Genomic DNA, 24331 nt, shown 5'->3' on the forward strand with positions numbered 1-24331 from the left:
CGACACGAGTAGGACTTGGTTCCCCTTTGTTTGTTGATGTACCAGACTACTGACATGTTGTTGGACTGTATAGCTATTGTCCCTGATGGAAGGGTGGATTGAAATGCTTGCAACGCTAGAAGCACTGCCCTCAGTTCAAGGACATTGATATGCAGATTGGCCTCTATGTCGGACCAAGTGCCTTGGACAGTTTCCCATTAGTAAAGCCCCCCACCCTATCAGGGAAGTGTCCATGGTCATTGTGGCCCAGGGCTGAGGTGGGCTGAAGGGGCAACTCCATAGCTCTTCATCTGGTTTCATCCATCACATTAGATCCTGTTTGCATCATTCAGTTATATGTATCTGAAAGGACAATGGATAGTGTAAGGGATACCACTGTGTCAATAGGAGCCATTGGAGAATTCTCATGTGTGGTCTTGCTAAGGACACTATGGTAATTGATGCTGCCATGGAGCTCAGGAGTTGAAGAACCACCTGAGCAGAGACTAGGTTTTGACAGAGTATCATCCAGATCTGGGATCTTATCCTGTGTAATCTGTGGTCCGGAAGAGAGCCTAGGCAAGCATGTTTATTGAAAATTGCCCCTATAAATTCCAAGGTTTGAGAGGGAATCAAGTTGCACTTTCCCCAGTTTGTTGAGATTCCCAGGGATTCTGCTAGGTTGAGAGTGTAGTTTAGAGCTATTTCCAGTAGACACTTGGTGGGGGCAGTGAGGAGCCAATCGCCTAAATATGGAAACTCCCGGACTCCTTAAAGTCTCAATTGTGCTGTTAGCACTGCCATCCACTTGGTGAAGACTCTGGTGGCTGTAGAGAGTCTGAAGGGCATTGTAAGGAATTGGAAGTGATTGCCTCCTAGCTGGAATTGAAGGAATCTTCTGGAGCACTTGTACATTTTTATGTGGCATCCTGAAGATCTATTGAGCATATCCAATCATCTTTCTCCAAGAATGGGAGGATAGACTGAACCAAGATCATTTGGAATTTTTCCTGTTTAACAAATTTGCTCAGGATTATGAGATCTAGAATTAGTCTCCCGTCCCCTGTCTTTTTTGGCACTAAAAAGAATCTTGAGTAGAATCCGGATCCTATCTGGTCTGGTGGGACTGTCTAGATGACTCTTTTTTGAAGCAGTTCATGAGCTGCTGTTTCCCTTTGATTGGGTGGAATATCAGGAATTCATCTTGAAGACTTTGGGTAAAAATTGAATGGGACGTGATAACCACTGGTTATGATCTGCTGCACCCAAGAATTTGTAGTTATTGCCAGCCAGGCAGAAAGGTGCAGGGAAAATCGTCCCCCTACTGCTTCCAGAGGAAAGCAATCGGGCCACTCCTCAAGAGCGCTGATAAGGTTGTTCAGAGAAAGAATCTCTGGACCCCTGGTTATGCAGATCCCCACTGCCTCTGTAGGGGTGCCCTCCTGAAGAGTTACCCCCTTTGCCCTGGAGAGTGAACTGACCACATTTGTCACAGAAAAGACCCTGAGATTTCTTGTGCCACATCTTTCCACTCCTCTGGTTCCTCAAATAGGGATGTTGAGTGGTGGAAAAACATACACCGATGGCAGACAGGGTCTTGCTGTCCTTCTCACATCTGGCCAATGTGTCTTTTACTTTTGGGCTAAAAAGTGAAGAAGCTTCCACTGAAGCATTCAGAAAGGAAGACTTAAAGGGGTCTGCAAAGTCACAGAGGTGCATCCAGGCACTAAGTTTCATGACATCTGAACCCGCCACTCTAGCCGTTCCTGCAGTTGCATGGGAAATCAAATGCATGGAGGAGTTGGATATGGATTCGAGGGTAGCAAGCTGCAAGGCAAATTTGTCATGTACCTCATCAGAGACTGCTCCTACTAAGGTTTCAGAGAGTTTGGACACTAAGTCTCTCTCTGAAGTCTAGTGAAATGTGCCAAGTAGTTCAAAGACCTAACAGCAAAGGTTGATGATGCAAAAACAAACTTCCCTAACCTGTCCACCACCTGAGACTCCCTATTTGGGGGAGTGGATAGTATGGCTTTCCTCGGCAAGCTCCATCTTAGCGCAGCTGCCACCACCATAGTGTCTACAGGAAGACCCTTGGACCAGTGTGGATGTTGCTCATGAGGGGATAAAAACTTGTCTGGTTTCCATGGGATTGGTTCAGTAGTATCAGGTCTCTTTCATGTGTGCTGCATGATGAGTTGATCCAGCTCATTTGCAGGTGGGGTCACCCTGGAAGTAGAGGGCTGAACATGAAAGGCCTGCAGGAATACAGACTCCTTGGAGGAGGGGTTGGTGGACTTCTAGTCACTCAGCTGTTTCAGGATTTCCAGGATGTCTCCAAAGGAGACATCAAGAGGGGTGACTGTGGGGACCCCTCTCCTTCATTGTAGTCCATATCCTCATTGAAGGACTCCTCAGTGGAGTCCACGTGCTTCCTCTTGCATGTCCTCTTACATGGTACCTCTTCAGCGGGAGTTTCTGATGAGGACTCTGAAGAGGGGGCACCCTGCAGCAGGGTATCCTGAGGCTCTTGTGCTCAATGTCCTGATGCGGTTGTCTGTGTCAGCTGTGGCTCAGAGGAAGGACATATTTGGTGTTCCAATGCCAAAAGTTTGCCTAAAAGTCCTCTGCATCCCCTGAAAAGCAGGTCCGCCTAAAAAGGGATGGGAGCCCAGAACGGAGAAACACAATCTCAGAACCAGGGTCACACCCCGCTCCGATGAACCCACTCCCAAGGATGGACCCCCAATGGCATGGAAGAGAGCTGATACTACTGAACCAATCCCATGGAGACCAGACAAGTTTTTATCCCCTCCTGAGTACCATCAGGACTCCTGAAACCATGGTAGACAGCACCATAGAAAAAAATGGCACAATACCAGGCACCCCAGAGCCTACAGTCCAGTCCCAAACCTGGGGAAGACCCAGCTCTGAATGAGTCGAAGGCCAAAGGGTCGGCTATAAAACCTTGGTGAGATCCACCAGTGGAACCAAAGACATGGAAACCATAAAGGCTGTTGGTGCCGAGAACTTCGAAGCCTGCATGGAGGTCAAAGGAAGAGAATAAGTTGGAGTCCATGAAGATAGGCTCCCAAGTCCAGATTGGAATGGAGTTTTCGAAGGTGTAGCAATCCCTCTGGCCATCAGAGGCTGGTCCACAAGATGCACCACATCTAATTCCGAGAGGCTCCTGGTCGATCTAGTAGAAATCCCCAATGGGGAGTTAGAACGTTCTAAGAAAGAGCTAAACTGTTGCCCCAAGAAAGGGAGTATTAGGTCCATGCAGAGGGGTTTATCGGCACCACAGTCTTGAGACTGGAGACCCATATGGGAGGAATGTCAGGTATAGGTGCAGATGGAACAGACACTGTAGGTAAGCTTGGTGTCGTAGGTATGGTCAGTGCTGTGATCGGTGTTGACATCAAAATCTTTAAAGATGGCACCGAGGTAGAAATTTGTAATTTAGGCAATATCGGTGGCGTCGACATAGTCAGTGCATTAACAGGCACTGACAACCCAATTTTAGTAGATGGCACCAAAGGCAGTGCTGTAGAAGAAGCTAATTTTGGCTCTGGAGCCGAAGAAGTCAGTTTTGGTACTTTTTGTCTTGGTTCCTGTTTCTTATCACCTGAGGGTGAAGAAGGAACTGAATGCAGTCTCTTTTTGTGCTCTTTTCTAGGAGGTGGTGAGCTGTCTGACGCAGAAATAGCCTCTGAGAAGGGCGACTTCAGGAGGCCCTTCAAGATCAACTTATTTTTTCTCTCATTAAGGGTTCGAGAGCTGAACCCTTGGCAAATGGTACAAGTAGGTTGGACTGAAAGATGATGAACCCTCAAGCAATATACACAAGACACATGCAAGTCACAAGTTGGCATCTTGCGACCACTCTGGTCGCACTTTGAAACCTGACGTTCCTTTTTTTTCTGACATAGTGTACAAACAGTATATCCAAATTAACCACAAACAGCAATAAAAAGAGGAAAGTTTTTTTTTTTTTTTTTAGAAAAAGAGATAAAGAGAAGGGAGGGAGCGGGGAATACCAACAATGGTATTTAAAATAAAGAGATAGAGAGAAGGGAGGGGGGAATACCAACAATGGTATTTAAAATTTTACCTCAGAGGGTAAGGGAAACAGGCCGTACCACAAATGGTACATAAGAATTACCAAGAAGGAAGTTGAAAAAAGATAATTAAATAATGGGCAAACTAATGATAGACTATAGTAAGGTATGATAATGAAAAAGGTAGGAAAATTAGTCAGAAAATAGTTTAAATATCAAAAAACGTAAGCACTTAGCTGAGAGCTGATGACATGGCTTTTCCGTAATGTGGCAAACAAGATCTGAGATAACATGGAGAGGGGCACTGTGGGTAAAAGCTTAGCTCAAGAGTTTTTTGGCTGGCACACGCTTGTTATAAGGCCGACTTGGTTCCGAGGACGGAACCCCACCCATCAGTAAGGAATGAATGAAGATTAACAAAATCAGATTATGTGTCTTGTGAAGATAGACTTAATGAATGCTCATTGTAGCATTTGCCTATGCCTATGCACTGGAAAATGCTACAAACAACTTGTAAAGAATATTGTTAAAACACAAAGGATAAGACATACTCTTACCAGGTGGTTTTAGTTAAGGAGTAAACCATCATTTTCCATGTGAATTATATACTAAACTTATCTGAGCTACCTTCACTGAGAATGGGGCTGCTACTACCGATTGTAAGGAGCACTGAGGTAAAATATGGTGTACCAAGGATGGGTTATGTTCTACAAAATGCTAAATTAAGTCAGACACTTTATTTTGGCCCACGGGTGTACAGAGAATGGGCTGTCCAATGCCATTTAAGAATGCATTAAGCGTCTAGTCTGAGCCTCGGTTGTAGTGGCCATCTGGGTATCTATCCATTTTATTGATACGCCTGATGATTACTGAGTTGATGTTATATTGAAAATTTTTTAAAAAATAGCATTGAAGAAGCCACAATTTACAATTCACCTTCCAACAAGCTAGGAAGATAGCTGTATTGCAGTGTTATATGTGCAAATTATATTAATTTATTGCAACTAGTGTTATAATATAGCACTATGTAAATGTCTCATGAAAACGTTGTCCTTATTGCAGTGGCAGAAAGTACATGGCCTAACAATATATGTTTCATAAAACTGCTTGTTGCAATTTTCGTTTTACACACAGTGGGTCGCTCTTTGATAGTGTGGTGAAATATTTCCCTCAACATTTGAGCTAACATTAGTTAGGACAGGATGTGTGAAGTGATTGCAGTAGGTTGTTGAGCCGGGGAGGCGGGTGAAAAGGGCATTTTTCGTTATTAGTGCAGTAGGAAACCTTGTCTCGGGCTGGTCATTAAATTTACTGTTGTCCTGAAATGGGTAAAGTCAGCAAACCCAGGTGGAAGTGTGCCCGGCACCAGTTATTTTTCTTCCTATTTTATTCGTTTCAGTCCTTAACCTCAGGAGTCATACGGTATTCGGTTCCAGAAGAAATGGACCGTGGTTATTTTATTGGACATCTTGCAAACGACGTGGGCATACCTCGTACAGATGTGGCAGCTCGTCGGCTCCGCATATCCTCATCATCAAAGAACCGATTTTTAAATATTAATTCTGAGACCGGAGATTTGTTCCTGACAGAGAGAGTAGACAGGGAGGAATTGTGTGGTAAAATGCCTTCGTGTATTTTGGCATTTGAAGCTGTTGTTGAAAATCCTTTTCAAGTATTTGCCGGAGAGATTGAAATTCAGGACATCAATGACAATCCCCCGGTGTTCCTATCGAATGAGATTAAATTAAGTATCAGTGAATTTACACCACTAGGATCCCGGTTTCCTTTGGAGCAGGCGGAGGACCCCGATGTTGGTGTAAATTCACTGCTTGATTATGACCTTAACATTAATGAATATTTCAGCTTGATTGTGACGGACACCGAAAGTGGTCACTTTATAGAGCTTGTTCTAAATAACAGTTTGGATTACGAGAAACAGAGCGATCATTTCCTTACAATCACAGTCAAAGACAATGGGATCCCTAGGAGATCTGGTACCTCACAGATACACATTAGCGTTGTGGACGTCAATGATAACAAACCTGCATTCAGTCAAGCAGTTTATAAGACCAGCATAAAAGAAGGTTCACCGAAAGGTACGTTACTAGTGAAAGTAAATGCAACAGACCGTGATGGTGCAGCTTATGGACAGGTAAGATATGCTTTCAAAAAAATATCAGAGACAACACGTTCTATGTTTAAACTGGATCCAGTTAGTGGCGAAATACGCCTGGAGGGGATTCTAGATTATGAAGAAACAAAATGGTTTGAAATTACAGTTGAGGCTAAAGATGGCGGTGGGTTCACTGCCCACAGCAAGGTACTCATTGATATTCTTGATGATAATGATAACGCACCTCAGATAACATTTTCATCTGTTTCTGATGAAATTTTGGAAGATGCCGTTCCTGGTACTGTTATTGCATTTATAAATATTGATGATTTGGATTCCAATGACAATAGTGATACTAGCTGCCACATACAAGAAAATATTCCGTTTAAACTAAAACTATTATACAAGAATTATTACACATTGGAGTTAAATGGGTCGCTGGACAGAGAAAAGACCCCTGAATACAATATTACAATCACGGCTGTTGATAAAGGCTCACCGCCTCTTTCATCTGTAAAGACCATCTTCCTCAAGATTTCTGACATAAATGACAACCCCCCTCAGTTTTCTAAGGCCATATACACTGCATATATAAAGGAAAATAACCCACCCGGGCATGTAATTTTGACAGTGGAGGCTAAAGATACTGACTGGAAGCAAAATGCTCAGGTTACTTATTCCATTGTCCCGGGTTATGTTGGTGAATCTTTGGTTTCCACATTTGTCTCCATTAATCCAGATAACGGTAACATTTATGCTTTGCGTTCTTTTGATTATGAAACATTTAGAGACTTTTATATAGTGGTTAAAGCAGAAGACTATGGTTCACCACCCCTTAGTACCAACGCTACGGTCAACGTCTTCGTTCTGGATGAGAATGACAATGTTCCTAAAATCCTGTATCCAGCGCCCAGTGACGAAGCTTCTGTGGGGATAGAGATAGTGCCTTTAATGGCCGAAGCAAATTATCTTGTGACTAAGGTGGTAGCAGTGGATGCTGACTCCGGACAGAATGCTTGGCTGTCCTACCATTTGTTGAAAGCCACAGATCCTAGTCTTTTCAAAGTAGGATATCACACTGGTGAAATTAGGACATCCCGTCCTGTTCTAATGAAGGAACCAATGAAACAGACTCTTTCTGTCATTGTGAAAGATAATGGACAGCCATCACACTCTTCCACAGCCACGGTCACCATAATTGTTGCAGACTCGGACAGCTTTCCTCAGCCCCTTTTGGATGCTCTCAATCCATCAGAAAACAAACCCCGAGACTCGAATCTGACCCTTTATTTGTTGATTTCTGTTGTTTGCGTGTCTGTCTTGTTTCTTTGCTTTATTATAATTATATTTATAATCAGATTTCACAGATGGAGGCAGTCGTCGTTGCTTAAGCCAACATTTATTGATTACAGCCATGAACACCCATCGGACTTTGGTGAAAGAGAGCCCATGGGACATATCCAGCCACCTTACATACAGAGGGTTTGTTTAACCTCTAATTCTGGAAGAAGTGAGCTTCAGTTTATGAAGCCATACGGACTTGATACAGTGGGAAGCAAAGCAGTTGTTACTGATGCAGATAGGACAGAACTCTATTCAGATGATAGTTTTTATGCAGAAACTAATGCTGTCTCCCAGGTGAGATCCTTTATCAAATGATTCTTTGCTTTAAAACTCTTTTGTAAGTAGTCATTTTCCTACTGTAACGATGCATTTATATCTGTATTACTCATATCAGATATTTGTTTTGCTATATCTCAAATAGTCAAACTTCAAATAATGATTTCTATGTACCTTGTGCTTAAGAAATCTTCCAAAGAAAATAGTTCTCATCACTTTATAAAATGCATACATCATATCAACAAATAAATAAGATATAATTAATATTTCACTCATTAATCCTGAATGTACAAATGACTTTGCAGATCTTGTAGCTCTATTATTTATTTGGTTCTGAAATGTAGATAAATCAGATGAGGTGAAAATTAAACAAAAAGTTTCTTAACCTGTTTGTGTTCTGTTATGTAGATTTACATTTCCAGTCACATTGTATGATCCGCGGTAGTGGTGCTGCGGTAGCATTGTCACCTCACAGTAAGATGCTGTCCGGTTCGATTCTCAGCTAGAGCATCTTCTGCGTGGAGACACAAGTGAATGGGCGTACCTTTGTTGAAGGTTGTGCATCAGGGCTGGCAACTCGGCACGTAAAAATCAACTGCCAATTATTAGCGGACGGGAGTTCCGCTGTGGCGACCCCTAACCGGGAAAAGCTGAAAGAGATATCCTGCGTGCAACAATTTTACATGTGTATTCATTCATTTGCTCATACCTTGAATGAGTTGATTCACCAATCCCTTTCATCCAAAGCCTAAAAAGCATATTAACATTAGAGTCAGATATCAGCAAAGAAATACCTGTCTTAGCATGATGCAACAGCATATAACCTACATCACTGCAAGAATCATTTAAGTTCTTCTCCTGCTAGTGCTCAGAGAGCTTGAGAAAATTAATGTTGCTTTCCTAGGCTGTCTATTGTGATGTGATGAGACTGCATGAAGAGTGTAACCAGGCATAGCATCTGAACTCTGTTGAGCACATTCTTAGAGTAACTCAAAAGCATTATAGGTTTTAGAGGTGAGAACATGGTGAAACTAATCAAACTTCTTATAACAGAGACCTCCTCACATATTCATTAGAACTAGGACAATTCTTGTGATAGTACCTTATAGTTAATGGTTAAGGGATAAACATTTGAAATGGCATATGCTGCTCAAGTGTCAGAATAGCACTTAGAGAGATGCATGCCTTTTAATATGATACAAAATAAGGGATAACAATATGAGGTTATGAGGACAGCAAGAAAGTGTTTAACTGCTCATTTGAACCTTACTGGTGTAGTGGAAATGCCAATGTCTTTAACTTCACATGTGTAAGTACATTTTGTAATCTAATTGAATGGAGGCCTTTTAGATAGGGAATAAATTACCCTTTTTGTGGTTTTTAATAATCTTCCTTTGTTTTGATTTGATAATGGTTCTCACTTTTGATTTTTGTAGTCATTATAGGTATGACTCAGAAGTTATGGCCACGGAAACCAACAGAATAAAATAAAAGTAAAAAAGAAGGAGAGGCCCAGTTATGAAGTATAGGAGTAAACACACCAAGGCAAATGTCCAGAAAAAATGTAAACTCCTAATACTGCTAAAACCACAAAGAAGGAGCAAAACTCCACTGTAAAATCCAGTATAAATCCAATGCTCTAAAGAGCATTGGATTTATACTGGATTTTACAGTGGATTTTTGCTTCTTCTGTCTGGTTTTAGCAGTATTAGTTTACATTTTTTCTAGAATAAAATAAAAGTTTATTCAACCAAACGTACATACTACTACAAAGATTAAGTGCTTTCATCCTCATGAAACAGGAATTCATCAGAATCAATTATTAAAACAAGAAACATCCATTTATACCTTGTGAAAGCCATTACTTAACATAATTAATTACCGTTGATCCATTTCTTAAAGAGCCACTACATAAAAATGTGTGGAAAATATGTAAGTAGGAGCATAAGTCTAGCAATATATTGTTCCTAAAAGATCTATTTAAATTTTTTTTTTAAATTCAATAACCATTTGCCCTTCTATTTAATATAGGTTGTAGGGAAATGTATTCATTAATACCTGGTGAATATGCAGCTTGCAGTTTTATTTGCCACCATGTTTTCTTCTCGTTAAGCCTACCCTTTACATCCCCACTTCTAGGATTCACTATCACTTCATCCAAAATTGCAAAACAACATTTCTTAAAATCATGACACACTCTGGAATGCTTAAAAAGTGTGTTGTTTTTATTCTTCATTTTAATGTGATAGACATGCTCATAAATTCTCCTCCTAAGGAGCCTTTCAGTTTTACCTACATAGAAAACGAAGCAGGCAAAACATTTAGCAAAATAAACCACTGCACATGTTTGGCAATTCCCTTTTTAAAAATTCATGTTAGTTCTCTCAGGGTTTTTTAAGGTAATGGAACATACATTTAAAATATAGCTACATTGGCTACAAAATCCACATTTCTTAGTTCCTCCCCATAGACATCTCTTGTTGTCCGAACCATTTGTATTACTCTCAAAACCATGTTTTAAATTTTGACTGGTTTTGAAGATAAAACATGTTTCAGGCTGCAGAAGTTGAAATATTTCTGGATTAGTTTTCAAAATATTCCAGTTCTTCTACTAGAGTGATATCGCACTATAATGATCTGTTACAGGAATTAGATAAAGTTGGTGGTATGTTTGAGGCAAGGGGATACCTCTCATAGGCTTATAAATGAAATGAAGGTGTATGTAAAGTCCCAATGGAGTATGAGATACAAACCTTTATTAGGAACGGGCTTAGACATAAAACCATTAAAGACTAAGAAAAGAAGTTTGAGAGGGGGTGTGTTATTGAGTATAATTTAAAAGCTCATGAAGTCAAAACTATTGTGTGGAAGAAATGGAATATTTTGAAAACTAATCTGGAAATATTTCAACTTTTGGGGCCAGAACTATGTTTTATCTTTAAAACCAGTCACAATTTAAAAGATGGTTTTGAGAGTAATAGAAATGGTTCGGACAACAAGAGATCTCGTAATAAACCTGTCATTATATGAATATACAGCTGTACAGTTTGTCTGTGAGACCTGCACACTGCTGCTAATTCAGTTTAATACAGGCAAGTACACAGATGTATAAAATAAAATAGGACAATATTTTAACCCCAAAACAATATATAGGTTACCACATTTACAATTAGAAAAGCAGAATATTAGCAACTTGAAAGTATAAATTTTATATTGCAGTAGAGTGTTAGCGCTAGCAAAAAACAATAAATGATCAGAAATGACACACAGAAATGAAATCACAAATAATACAAGCACATATATTAGGGAAAGTGCATAGAAAATGGTTGGAAAAAACAAACATCATTTTAGAAAGTTGACAGACTGTATAAGATATTTAGAAATATCAATTGTTATGGTGCAAAGCACAAGAAATGTAAAACAAATCACTTAAAATTATACAAGGAAAAAGAGCTAGAAGAATCACATAATATATGGCTGGAAAAAAAGGTAAGCAAATAGTACAGTACAGAAGACAATACCAATATGCAGACACTATAGAAGGAATCACCACATGAATGTGCATGCCCAGCCAAATGAAACATTTGTAAAATGTATAAAACTAATCCATTTCGCAGATGTCTTTGAAAGTAAATAAACTGTAACAAAACAAAGAAGGTATGGTCATGATATTGTAAGCAAAGACAAACACACAGGAAGTCTGAAGTTGCACAGTACACTCAGTTGATGAAAGTACCTATCAGTATGAATATAACAATGAAGAGGATGAGAGTAATAACTACAAATGTGTGCACAATTAACACTAAAATATGTAGAACAAACCAGAGATACAGTAAACATAATGAAAAAAATCATACAAAATGTTAATCGACACTAGGGCATCATTTAACATAATATGTAGGAATGTTAAGTGTATATTTATACCAGCAGCAGTCAAAACAAAATAAGGCTAAAAAATGAATATGAATACAGAAATACAATCCAAAAGAACTTCTGTCAGCAAAGGAAGTCCTTTAATGAATTAAATAATCATAAACATCTCAAGAACTGAAGTACATATTTTGGAGAGGATCATTTCTGTTTGGAAGATATAAGTAAAAAACAATTTCTAGATCAAGGTATTATATAATGAATTTTTTGAAAGCATACATACACTTAAAACATCAAGTAAGGCCACATTTAGATCCAGCAATAATACTGTGGTAAAAAAAATAGAATTCCATGCCATTATGGCAAACCTTAGCAAATTAATGAAATTTTTAGAATAAAGGCACATAGTACATAAACTATCATTGTCAAATCATCAAAATCAGAAGACCCAAATAAGGTTCAGATTTGTGTAGGTATAAGACCAGCTTATAATTCTCTTAAATGTGAAGGCTGCACAACACCAAACATTGTGCATTGTTTTATATCAACTTTATGTGACAGAAGTATTAGTACCGTAAATCTGAAGTCAACATATAATCAGCAGGAGTTGCACCAAGATCACTGTCAAGAATTAGTATGTCAGCTTAATTTGAATGCATGTGCCAGTCCGAGGTTGAATGACCATGTCTCTATATTACCAGTTTTAAAGTTGAGAGCTTTGGTATATAAATGAAATATACCCCAAATATTTTTTTGTAAAAATGTTTTTCCTGTATACATATAGAAAGTCTTGTTCATTTTAAAAAGTTCATTTGTGAAAATAATAGTATTTTGTAAGGAAAATGTGACTTCAAGTGTTAGTTTTTTAAATATGATAGGCATTTTAGTTAACCAATGAAGTTTTGTTTTTGGAGTCTGTTTTAACTAATGGATAGGTTATACTGATTATTTAAAGCAGGGGTCCTCAAACTTTTTAAACTGGTCCCTCAGACTGTTGGGGGCTGGAGTATTGTTTGAAAAAAAACTAATTTCCATGCACACTGCACATATCTTATTTGTAGTGCAAAAAAACATGAAATAACTTGTGTTTCTGGGTACTGAATGGCAGGCAATGCTGCTGGCCTATGTTTCTGGGTACTGGTAGCTAGCAGATGATGCTGCTGGCCTTTGTTTCTGATTACTGAATAGCAGGTGATGCTGCTGGCCTGTGTTTCTGGGTACTGAATGGCAGGTGATGCTACTGCTAGTTTGAAAAAACTTAAAACAAAAACACAAAGCACAAAGAACTTCTTAAGACAAAATAGCCCCAAGATAGTTTGAAAAAACTTTAATGAATTCCCATGCACACTGCACATATCTTATTTGTAGTGCAAAAAACATGAAAGAACCTGTGTTTCTGGGTACTGAATGGCAGGTGATGCTACTGCTAATTTGAAAAAACTTTAAAACAAAAACACAAAGCACAAAGAACTTCTTCAGACAAAATAGCCCCAAGAATATTTCAATGGGAAGTATGGGCCTGCTTTTGGCTGATGAGATAGTTAATGTCTGGTTCCATGTTTGTCACTGCCAGTCATAACAAGTGATGCAAGTGTGCATCAGTTAGTCTGGATCTGGTTGGAGATGTCAGATGTTTTATTAGGGAAAACGTCTGTACACAGACATAGGTGCTGCCAAAGATGGTTGCCTTTTTGAGTGCATGTTTCATGAGATTCCTGAGATCTAGAGGGGAGATATGCATAGAAATTAGTAAGGCTGCTTGACTTGAATGTGTCTTTCAGAGAGTCACAACTCTGTAGTTCGGCCAGTTACATTTGGTAAACTGGATCAACAATTTCAATGTCAACAGAAAATGGGTTCTGGAAAAGCTGTATGTCCTGTTAATGGAGATGAAGCTCTTTAAATCTCCTTTGAAACTCCCTTTGCAACATTTCCAGTGAATCCACACATGTTTTGTTTGGGAAAGCAACTGCTGTTTTTTCAGCCAACAGCTTTTGAGTAGTGGGGAGATGGCAGATGTTTTCCTCTTTCACTTGTTTAATGATGTGGTCCAATTTTACTTCAGATGCTTTCACATGTGAATGCATATCAAAGATGAGCTTCCCCTTTCCTTGAAGTTGCACACTGAATCTGTAGATTAGCTCTGTTACATCTGTCAGAAAGGCAAGGTTCCATTTCCATTCTGCATTTAAGCTCCGGTACCTCTTTGTTTTTTGAAAGCAGAAAAGCAGAAACCTCTGGAAGCAAGTCATAAAAATGTTTCAAAACTCTTCCTCGACTCAGCCACCAGACTTCTGTGTCATACAGAATATCTTCGTAGGCAGCATTCAGCTCAGACAGAAATTCCTGAAACTGTCTGTGGTTTAGTGCATGAGCCCTAATGAAGTTAACACAAGACACCACAACTTTCATGACAGAGTCCCACTTCAGTGATTTACAACACAGTGCTTGTTGGTGGATGAGGCAGTGTATGGCTATTGGACGCAAATGGTTGTGTTTGTCCATCTCTTGGTTAATGCGCGCAACCACTCTTTTCACAAACCCTACCATGCTAGAAGCACCATCAGTTGTCACACTGGCTAGTTTAGCCCAGACCAGCTCCAAATCATTCACAGTTTGGCAATCCTTTTCATAGATATCCTATCCTGTTGTAGTTCCTTTGATGCTTTGCAGTGCAGCAAGCTGCTCTGTGACTTTGAAATGTGCATTTGTTCCACAAATGAAAATTAGAAGTTGTGCAGAATCATGAACATCATTGCTTTCGTCGATTGACAACGAAAAGTAGCAAAGTTTTTTTTGAGGAGTTTTGCAAATGCTGATGCAAATTGTCCCCCATATCTTCAATCCTTCGTGCAATTGTAGGTCCTGAAAGACTAACTGTACTAAGTAACTCAGTCTTCTCTGGACACATCTCTTTAGCAACAGAAAGAAGGCATTCTTTAACAAATTCTCCCTCTACGAATGGTCTGCCAGTACGTGCTATTAGCTTGGCAACTTGAAAACTTGCTCGCAGTGATGAAATATTTAGCTGCTTCTGCTTCACAAAAGCATTTTGCTGAGTTGTCAATCCATTTTTCAGTTTTAATATTTTGCCTTCTCTCACTCGTCTGACCAAACAATCATATTTGTCTTTATGTCGAGTTTCGTAGTATCGGCGCAAATTGTATTCCTTGAACACAGTCACTGAATCCTGACATAGCAGATAAACAACATGAAAAAGTAATCATAGGTCCACTGTTCTTTGAATATCCTGCACTCGGAGTAAATTTTTATTTTCTTTGACATGATAACAAATAACTGTTTCTGAGGGATGCACAATGGCTAATTATACTTCTTTGCTTTATTTTGCTTGGGAATGCTGAATGTATGGAGTGCATGCATCTGCGTGTTTGCGTTGGTGCTTCCGCGCATCAGCGGCACCATGGCAACCCGACAGTAGCGGGCTAATGATGGTAAGGGACTTGGTCCGTACACAAAACATTGTGTCAAGTCACTGGCTCTTCTTAACTGTCTGCATATTGTATTTGTATATCAACGCAATGTTTACATAAAACACAATTTCTGTTCTTAAAAAATTATGTTCTGTAACGTTATAAGTACAGCAATCTGTTTTCAACAGATAAAACTGAAAACCCTACATTACGCAACTTGTACAAACATAGGCCATGGTAAAGACTTGGAGGGCCATGGTAAAGACTTGGAGGGCCCTATCCGGCCTGGGGGGCCATAGTTTGTGGACCCCTGATTTAAAGGGTTTGAAAGCAATTGACTTTATTCTGATGAAGTTTCCTGTAGTGAAACAAAAGCGCTTAATCTGTTCCTGTATTAAATTCATTTTTATGTAGCATTGGAGTGGTCTGTGATACTTGACAAGGGGTGCAATCCTTTATTGGCTTCCTGTTCTGCTGTGCTGGGTGTTGTTTATTGCTTTTGGTGGATTTACTCAGTTTTTCACCAGGTTACTGGCTGATCACTGGAATAAAGCCATACATACTAAAAGCCCCCTGACCAATCAAAACAGGCAGCTAAGAGTGTTAATTAATACTTCAAAGGCTACATTTGAAGAAAAAATAGCTTCTCCAGCAAAGGACAACCACAAAACATTTTACAGCTATGTCCGTAACCTCAGGAGATATACAAAAAAAATTGCAGCACTTATTGTAAATAGCATCACTCACACTGAACTGGAGGCCATTGCCAACCTTTTGGCTGACAGGTTCAGCTTAAAATTTCCCCCCACTGGTAGTCCAAAGGAAATACCGCATACCACAATTCCCCCAAACCATTACTAAGGAACAGTCATCAGTCCACTTCCCAAGGCTAAAAACACTGCACTGATGGGGCCCAATAACATGAAACATGACCTTTCTGGTCCACTTGAATCAGTTTTCAATTGGAACCTACAGTCAGGTTTTGTGCCCAAGGAATGGAAGATGACTATAGTCATTCCCCTGCACAAAGGAATTCCAACCACTGATCTGAGTAACTACAAGCCCATAGGTTTTACCAACTTCATATGTAAGGCCATGGAAAGAATCATCATCGACATGGCAATGAGGACACAGGTAACCTGCTAAATGCTGAATCCATCACAGTTTTGCTTTGTTAAAGGAAGGTCATGCCTATTAAATCTGGTGAATTGTTTTGAGATGGTGAAGCATTAGATGAAGGTAATACTGTGCACACAGCTTACTTTGACCTGCTCAAGCCTTTTGATACAGTACCCCTCTCAGGTACTATAGACAAGCTCACTAGTTTAGGTATAAACCCTTTTATCATCTGCTGGATAGCCAACTGGCTCACTGATATGACCCAGAAGGTCAAAAATAGGTGAGAACACTTCCACCAAGAAGCCAGTCACTACTTGTAAGTAAAGACATGGCATCTAGGTCCAAAGAGGTCATTATCCCACTGTACTCCACCCTTATCAGACCGATCATAGAGTACAATGCTACCTCTGATATGTACCTGACCAGGCATATGCAGCAACTGGAGCAACCTCAGAAGTTCCTTACAAAAAGAATACAAGTTATAACAGACCTGCCTTATGCAGAGCACCTTAAAGCCCTTTCCCTTTATTCAGTCACCTATAAATTGCTAAGGGGTGTTCTATGATTGCCTTACAAGCAATCTGCAAACCTCACACTTTTGAATCCCCTACATGCTTATAAGTCAAAGAGTACTAGAAGTGCAAGGTCTAGGGACCTACATTTTTTTCTGTGACTTAAACAGAACATGGTGGAGAGATAGATATGTGTCCCAGACACTGTCCCTCCTATGGAAGAGCCTTCACATCCACATGAAGCTGTTTGTCTATTATCCAGTTAAGTGCAACCTAGGCCAGTGGATGGAGAACAGATAATTTGCACTGGTCCTGGCACCCATGTCCCGTATGGACAGAGTAGGCTAATAAATGCTTGTCAGTCAATGTCCTGTTTGGATACAGGACATCATTATTCTTGTTGGAAAATTTGGCTAGGCTTAGAAAGGCCCTCTGGGTCATTAGCCTAGTAACAATCTATGAATCTATGAATAATAACATTGTTCTCTCATATACATGAAAGGCTAAATTATTGCATGGATTTTAACATGCATTCAGCAGAAGAAGTTTTCCAAAAAACAAATATACTGTAATAATGACTACCTAATGTAAAAGCAGATCAAGGATACAATAACTTAAACAGAAAAGATAGAATGTGATGAAATATTAGAACAGGCATAGCAGAGATACAGGAAGAATGAACTGACCAAAAAAAAAAAAAAAAAATATATATATATATATATATATATATATATATATATATATATATATATATATATGTTTATTTAAGAAATTAGCATTACAGTTTTGTGGACTCAAATGTTCAAACATTGCATGTCTCATAGTCCATAAAAAAGTAAAGGCAATGGAAAAAAAACAGTGAATGTAAAAAGAATACAATATCTTGTCAAAATGGATGATTCATCATGCAGTTTAACATAATAGCACCTCCACTTACAAAAGTAATGGAGGCAAGCACTCCATCTGTGTGGAAAGAAAGATAAAACTTATATTTAGTACAACTATAACCAAGCCTAAGCTCAGACAGTTAACAACTTTTACTCTGAGTGTTAAGTATGAGTGATTTAGTAGTAGTAGCATTGTAGACAATATTAAGTCAAAAACAAAGAAAAAAAGAAACAAGTCATTATTTTTGCCAGTAGATCACTTATACATGTTAAGATGCTCCATTCACAAAGAAAATAAAAGTTTAGTAAGTGTATGGTCATGTCAGCATTTCCAGTGTGTATTGAAGGAAAAAGATTTACAGAGATGATAAACTATAAGCCACAAGTGATTATTTTTAATGATCTAAAAGCAAAACCTTCACTGAGACTAGAAAGAATGGTGCTTAGACCGTTGCCATACAATTGTAATACTGTTTATAAGAAGTAAGACTGGAGAAAAGCCAATTAAATATCTAGCCACCCCAGCAAACAATTAGAAAAATATAAGAGAGGTCAAAAACAGTAGAAGGATATGTTAATGTGTCAGTAACATATGTAACTCAAAAAGCACTTTAGGTGGATGAAATGGGGAGGGCTGGAGGTAAAGAACCTGTACAACAAAATTTTAAACAATTGATTGAAATTACTCTCTTTCCATGTGTTATGGACTAATTCATTCCTTGTTTTCCAGCATGAAGTTCTATATAAATCAGTTTGTTGTTTCCTTCTTTCCAATCTCCACCTATAAGAGCATTCTAAGCTAATTATGAAACTGTCTACAACTTTACTGTTTTAGGTTTGTGTCCAATGGATCTTCTAGTTTCTCTGTCTCTACATTTTACATAATGCTGCTGCTGCAGTTTTAGTCACAACCTGTACTTTTGATAGTCAATTCATCATAAAAAACTACCAATGAGGCATACTAATTGAAAGCACATTTGTCAAAAGTGTTCAAGCAGCTAGCGGCACACACCAAAATTGAAGAAGGAATCACACATCTTCAGTACTTTAAAAAAGTCTTTGGAGAGGAAATATTTTATTGCCAGTGTGGCATATGGCATATTTGTGGTACATTGTCCAGATTGGCACTTTTGCCAATGATCTTTGTTACATAAACATCTTAGGGGGTTTGGGGTGTTGCACCCTTATAAAATGATGTGTGTGTGTGTGTGTGTGTGTGTGTGTGTGTGTGTGTGTGTGTGTGTGTGTGTGTGTGTGTGTGTGTGTGTGTGTGTGTGTGTGTGTGTGTGTGTGTGTGTGTGTGTGTGTGTGTGTGTGTGTGTGTGTGTGTGTGTGTGTGTGCAGGCAGCCTTCTGACAATTTATGTAAAATTTTCCCTACCTTTAAGCGTATGTATATATGTGCTGTATATCTTATGACCCATTTGCTTCTCTGACTAGGCTATAAAATCTATGTGACTCTTTGTAGATCTCTAATGAATGTACTTTTCCTAGCCATGATAATTTGAATTAGTACAGGTTTATTGACAGGCCAGGGATAAAATCAAGATGACCCTCTTTAAACTAGCAAATGCTTGGCCAAACTCATATCGGTTTCTGGTTTTGTTTTGGAGCAGATGAAAAACTGTCATACTTTAAATGAGACATACATAGAACATGCACTACGGTTGTTAATTTCTTCCTTCCATTAAGCCAGACGTTACTTACTCTATCACATATCCAAGTCAATCATTAAAGTTCTTACATATTAAAGGGTGTCAAGTTTCAGAGAAGCACAAGGCAGAGTTAATCAATTCCTCTACATTTCATGTTTATCTGAGGGCATGAGGGCTTTGCTAGCCAATCCAAGAATCAAATACTAAATGTTTTCTTATACCATTCATGACAAATTCTACATTATAGACCAGCATCAAGACACAAAATTTAAAGGTTCACACAACCACCGTCTGTCATTAAAAGGCATCTGGCTTGGACGTTTGTGTTTTGTGTCCTTAGGGCAATGTGCATTGGAGAATTTGTCATGGCTATAAAAAGAAAAAGAAGAAATGCATCACATGTAATGCCTGAATTGCCTACCAAGATCACCTTGAGCTCAGCTAATACAGTAGATTCAAAGATCAGCTATGACTCCTTAGAACATCTGAGCTCATTTCACAACTGCATGCAATGGCTGTCTGCATCTGATATCTTTATTTCTTGAGACATATACTCAAGCTTGTCAAATTGCAAATAAATAAAACAATTACATTTTAAAAAAATCAAGTTTTGCAGATGGGCAAACCCCTTGAACTGTCTTTAGTGGGATTTCAACACATTAACTCCACAACTTAATTATTTTGTCTCTGAGGTCTGCGCATCTTGAATTAACAATGATCACTTATATGCAATGAAAAATATACTTTACCATTTTTCTCTATGAGCTTGTAAGATTATACCACCACAAATACACTATAGTTTGACTCCATCGCTCCTTTATGAAGGGGAACAACAGTGCTTGAACAACTGCCAACTCAGGCTGTTATAAGAACAATACTAGACAAGCAATCATCTGTACTGTAAAATTCCTAGCCTATACAAGTTTAAGTAGACAGACATAAAACTTCATGCCTCTGTTTTCAAGAACTTAATAGTGCATACCTCACAAATCAAGCAAGACTGTATATGATAATCCTGATATAAATTTGTATCTACTTATCCAGTCATCAAGACTAGAGATGTAAAGGTAATAAAAGTAATACTCTGATCTGATGTTGTCCCTTTCATTTTTGCTGAACATACGGGTTATGGATCTGACTCAGCTGCATATCACAGACTCACAGATTCAACTTTTGAGCTCCTCCCAAGCCACCCTACAACATGTCAGATCTTGTTTGCTGCCATCTCCCATGAATGCAGATTCTGTCTCGGGAACTTGTTATTAGGGTTTTGTGGAATTTGTGAGTAGTTTTTACTTAGTATTTTTCTGCTATCCTCTCTCTATGCTTAACAAGTTTATCATGTTTTTCTTTTGTAGATTCCCTTCTGACTGTCTTTTCTACCTGTTTGGTAGTCTCATGGAGTACCATTGTTGGTACCAGGCTGTACCATTTTTGCTTTTACTTTCCTACCCTTTTTAGGGTACTCTTACTACCATTGCTGGTAGTTTTTCTGTTAAAGCAATATAGAAACCATGTCAGTTGAAGAGCTCAGTTATCCTCATTGCCGTCTTTTGGCCTCACCAAGTGTGATTCCTCTTCCTTTGGTCTCATCTTCGTTATGCTACATGGATACTGGACCCCAGTCCAGACCTTCTTTCACATCCCTCGGGGATGAAACATCCCAATATCCCCAGGCCTAAAATTAACCTCATGGTTTCTCCAATTCCATTAATAGCCATACAGCCCAAACATTCCTCACTGGTTCAACTTATATTGTTATCATCACAGAAATCTTCTACTAGGAAGATCTACAAATGTAAATGGAAAAGATTTTCAATCTGGGCTCTTGAGAAGGAAACTGACCCTTTCACTGCTCTTATTAGTTTGGTTTCAGAATTATTAGACTCTGTTTCTCAAGAAGGTTTTAGTTTTTCTACAATCAAAGCACAATTAGCATCCATATCAAATTTTCATTCAGGAGATAAAGTGTCCTCCCCAGTTTCTTCCAAACTGTGCAAGTCTTTTCCAAAAGGCAACTTATTATTTAGGCCCCCAATGTAGGATCCATCTCCTCCTTTGGATCTGACAGTTGTGCTTCAGGGGTTGACACAACAACCTTTTGAATCTTCAGCCAAAACTAATTTAATTTTTTTTGTCTTGGAAAAATGGCATTTCTAGTTGCAATTACATCTGCAAAGAGATTTTCAGAACTCTAGGCTCTATCATCCAAGTCCCCTTACATTGTTTTTCTCAAAAATAGAGTTACTTTATGAACCAATCATTCATTTTTACCAAAAGTAGATTTTGAATTAAATATCAGTCAGACTATTCATTTGTCTGTTTTCTTCCCCAATTTTTCAAATAAGGGAGGGTACATGCTACATCTTTTAGATGTACATAGATAACTACATTTGTATCTACAAAGGGCAAAAGATTTCATGAAATCTGATCAGTTGTTTCTTTCCTTCTCGCCTAACAGACTGGACTCTCCAGTTTCTAAAGTCACCCTTGCTAAATGGATTACTGATTGAGTTTCTTTTGTATATACTCATAGGTTCGTAGGTTCATAGAAGGTTAGTAGGCTAATGGCCCTAGAGCCCTTACAAGCCTAGCCATGCTTATTCTGAGTTGCCCCAATTGTCATTGGTTAGATGAGTGAAGTTTGCAGAGGTAAGGGTCTGTGATAGTTAATACTGACATCCTCTGTCCAGAAGAGACATGGGTACCACCCAAGCAGTGCAGTCACCCATCCATTGATCTACTCAGCAGGGCCTCTTTCTATCAAAGCCTCCTAAGGCACATTCAACTAGATCCATGGCCATGTCATCTGCATTTTGGTCTAGAACTTCCAGTGATAACATTTGTGCAGCATTTACTTGGTTTAATGCTCATACCTTTATTGCTCATTACAAATTGGATTTGACCTCTAGCAGCAGAATTGCTTTTGGTTTGGCAGTTCTGTGGAATATCCTTCCATGAGGGACACCCAAGATTCACATAGCTGGGGACCCTGTCCCATACCTTCAGGAAGAATAAAAAGGACAACATTTGATATTAAAGTTATGTACTCACCACAACTATGTATCTGTGTTGTCCATTTTCATTCTTCTTCAACTCCCCAACCTCCTTCCCACTTCATGTTATCTTCTAGCATGATCTTATGGATAGTTTGGATAGGCAGCACACTCAATTGTAGGTACTGTAGAATGGCTGTGGCATTATGAGTAGAGGGAGGAGCTCAAGAGTTGGCTTCATAAGTCTGTGAGATGCAGCTGAGTCTGAGGTTGGATCTGTAACCCATACATTGAGGAATAATGAAAATGGACAACATAGATGCATAGTTATGGTGAGTACATAACTTTAATTTTGAACTCTGATGGTAACTTATTCTATGGGCTGGGAATATAATTTAGGATTCTCTCACTCCAGTGAGTATTGCTTATTTGGTATAGATTTAGGCCACTATTAAGGGTTTAGCAAGCTACTGATCTTGCAAAGAAACATGAGTTTAAATAGTATTGGATCTTTCAAGTCTCAAAAAATGAGCTACAGGTTCCCTCAGAACAGCCTGTAGACTATGGGCATAAGGAGTGTTATGCTTATAGCTTACAAGCTGCTCTGAGGAAACCTGTAAGCTATGAACATAAGGAGAGTTCTGCTAATCTATCATGATAGATGTTGCATTAACTATGAAATGCGCAACTGAGATATGAGCAACTGAGTATCAAGCATCCTAACTAGATCCCATTTGAGCCAGGACTGATAAATGTGTGTTTGCAAAAAAATAATATTGCTGGATGAACACAAAAACATCCTAGGTAGTGAAAAAATATGACCTAGAATGCATCCCAGGACACTCAGAGCTTTGGGGGCCATTGTTCCTGGTTGTGTAAGTGGCTTAGTAGGGTCCTTTATTATGAGCCCCACCTAGTCTAAAAATGATCCCACTTACAGGTGGGCACAGAGACCACTTTAGTTTCCATGGGGGCCAGGGATAATGTTCCACAAAGTCCAACTTCAGAGGTGTGCACACAAGGACTCTCCAACCTGTGTGTCGGGGGGGGGGGCAGAGTGGTCATTGTTTCTTTAACTTTCCTCTAGGGCCACTTTTATACTAGTTTGACTTCAAAGAAGAACAGTGAAGGTGTCTGTCTTTTGTTGTTACTGCCAAGGCAGCATGCTGTGTAGATGCATGACTGAAACAACATGAAATATGTCTATTTTTTTCACTTCTGTCCCAATTAAACATCAGAGGGTTAGATAGAAAGTGACTATGTTTTTTAAGAGGTGGTGAGGAGGAATACAGTCATCCCACATATGATTTATGTACCCTCACAAGCATTTTCTTAACAGTTTGTGGGTGACTACTACAGAGTTTATTGGTAACTACTCTACCATCATCCTTGAACATTAAATTGTGGACATAACTTATTTCTTCCTTGAAAGAAAAAAAATAGTTACTTTCCTAATTCATAATTTTTATTCAGGCCATCATTGAAACAAAGGTTGTGGAAAAATCTCTAAAATTCACATCATAACATTTAGCACCTAATAACATCCAGTGGCCTTGTAGTTCCATGAACCCCGGCTTAATTACAGTCTTTCCTAGAAACTTATTATACTATGTTCTTGGCCATTCAGGATGTTATGAAAGGATGTATGAAAAAGCTTGCAAGAAAGACAATATTTAGCAAACAAAACTAAAGTATTCTGTATTGTATAAGAGGCAAGAAAGAGAGGAGAACACTAGGGTGTATGCCAGGACAGCAATAGATAGTATGGGTAAGAAGTGCCATTGTACACTTTGTCTATGACTTCAAGTCTTCCCATTTAGTCACAGTGTATTTCGTTTAAAAACTGGTGCTTCTGGGTGTGGTTTGCTAAAAGGGATGTGTCCACCCTGAGGAAGGGGTGAGCTTTAATTCTACAGAGAGTGTGGCTTATATATCAGGAAATGGAAGGATAAAAAGGTGGCAACTTTGTTTGGAACATAACTGCATTTTAGGGTTGCCACCTTTTCAAATGCCTAAGGTGGGACTTTTTTTGTGAAAATATGATATTTTGCAGGACAGAATCTATCTGCAGCCAGTGCAAAGGACTGCT

At 39.0% G+C, this 24331-nt stretch overlaps 3 protein-coding genes across 3 annotated transcripts in view; all 3 read left to right on the top strand.

The window, feature by feature from the left end:
* Window positions 1–24331, top strand: part of LOC122799780 (protocadherin gamma-A4-like) — a 639989-nt gene that overhangs the window by 499615 nt on the left and 116043 nt on the right. The window lies entirely within an intron of this gene.
* LOC122799784 (protocadherin gamma-A4-like) overlaps window positions 1–24331 on the top strand; it is a 211714-nt gene that overhangs the window by 71340 nt on the left and 116043 nt on the right. The gene's annotated exons all lie outside the window — the stretch shown is intronic.
* Window positions 5251–8158, top strand: LOC122799777 (protocadherin gamma-A4-like). Its single transcript, XM_044069070.1, has one exon. The coding sequence runs from the start codon at window positions 5365–5367 to the stop codon at window positions 7810–7812; it is 2448 nt and encodes an 815-aa protein (XP_043925005.1). The 5' UTR covers window positions 5251–5364; the 3' UTR covers window positions 7813–8158.

The sequence above is a fragment of the Protopterus annectens genome, chromosome 4.part0 (genome assembly GCF_019279795.1).
Source record: "Protopterus annectens isolate FY-2018-M chromosome 4.part0, PAN1.0, whole genome shotgun sequence".
NCBI classification, from domain to species: domain Eukaryota; kingdom Metazoa; phylum Chordata; order Ceratodontiformes; family Protopteridae; genus Protopterus; species Protopterus annectens.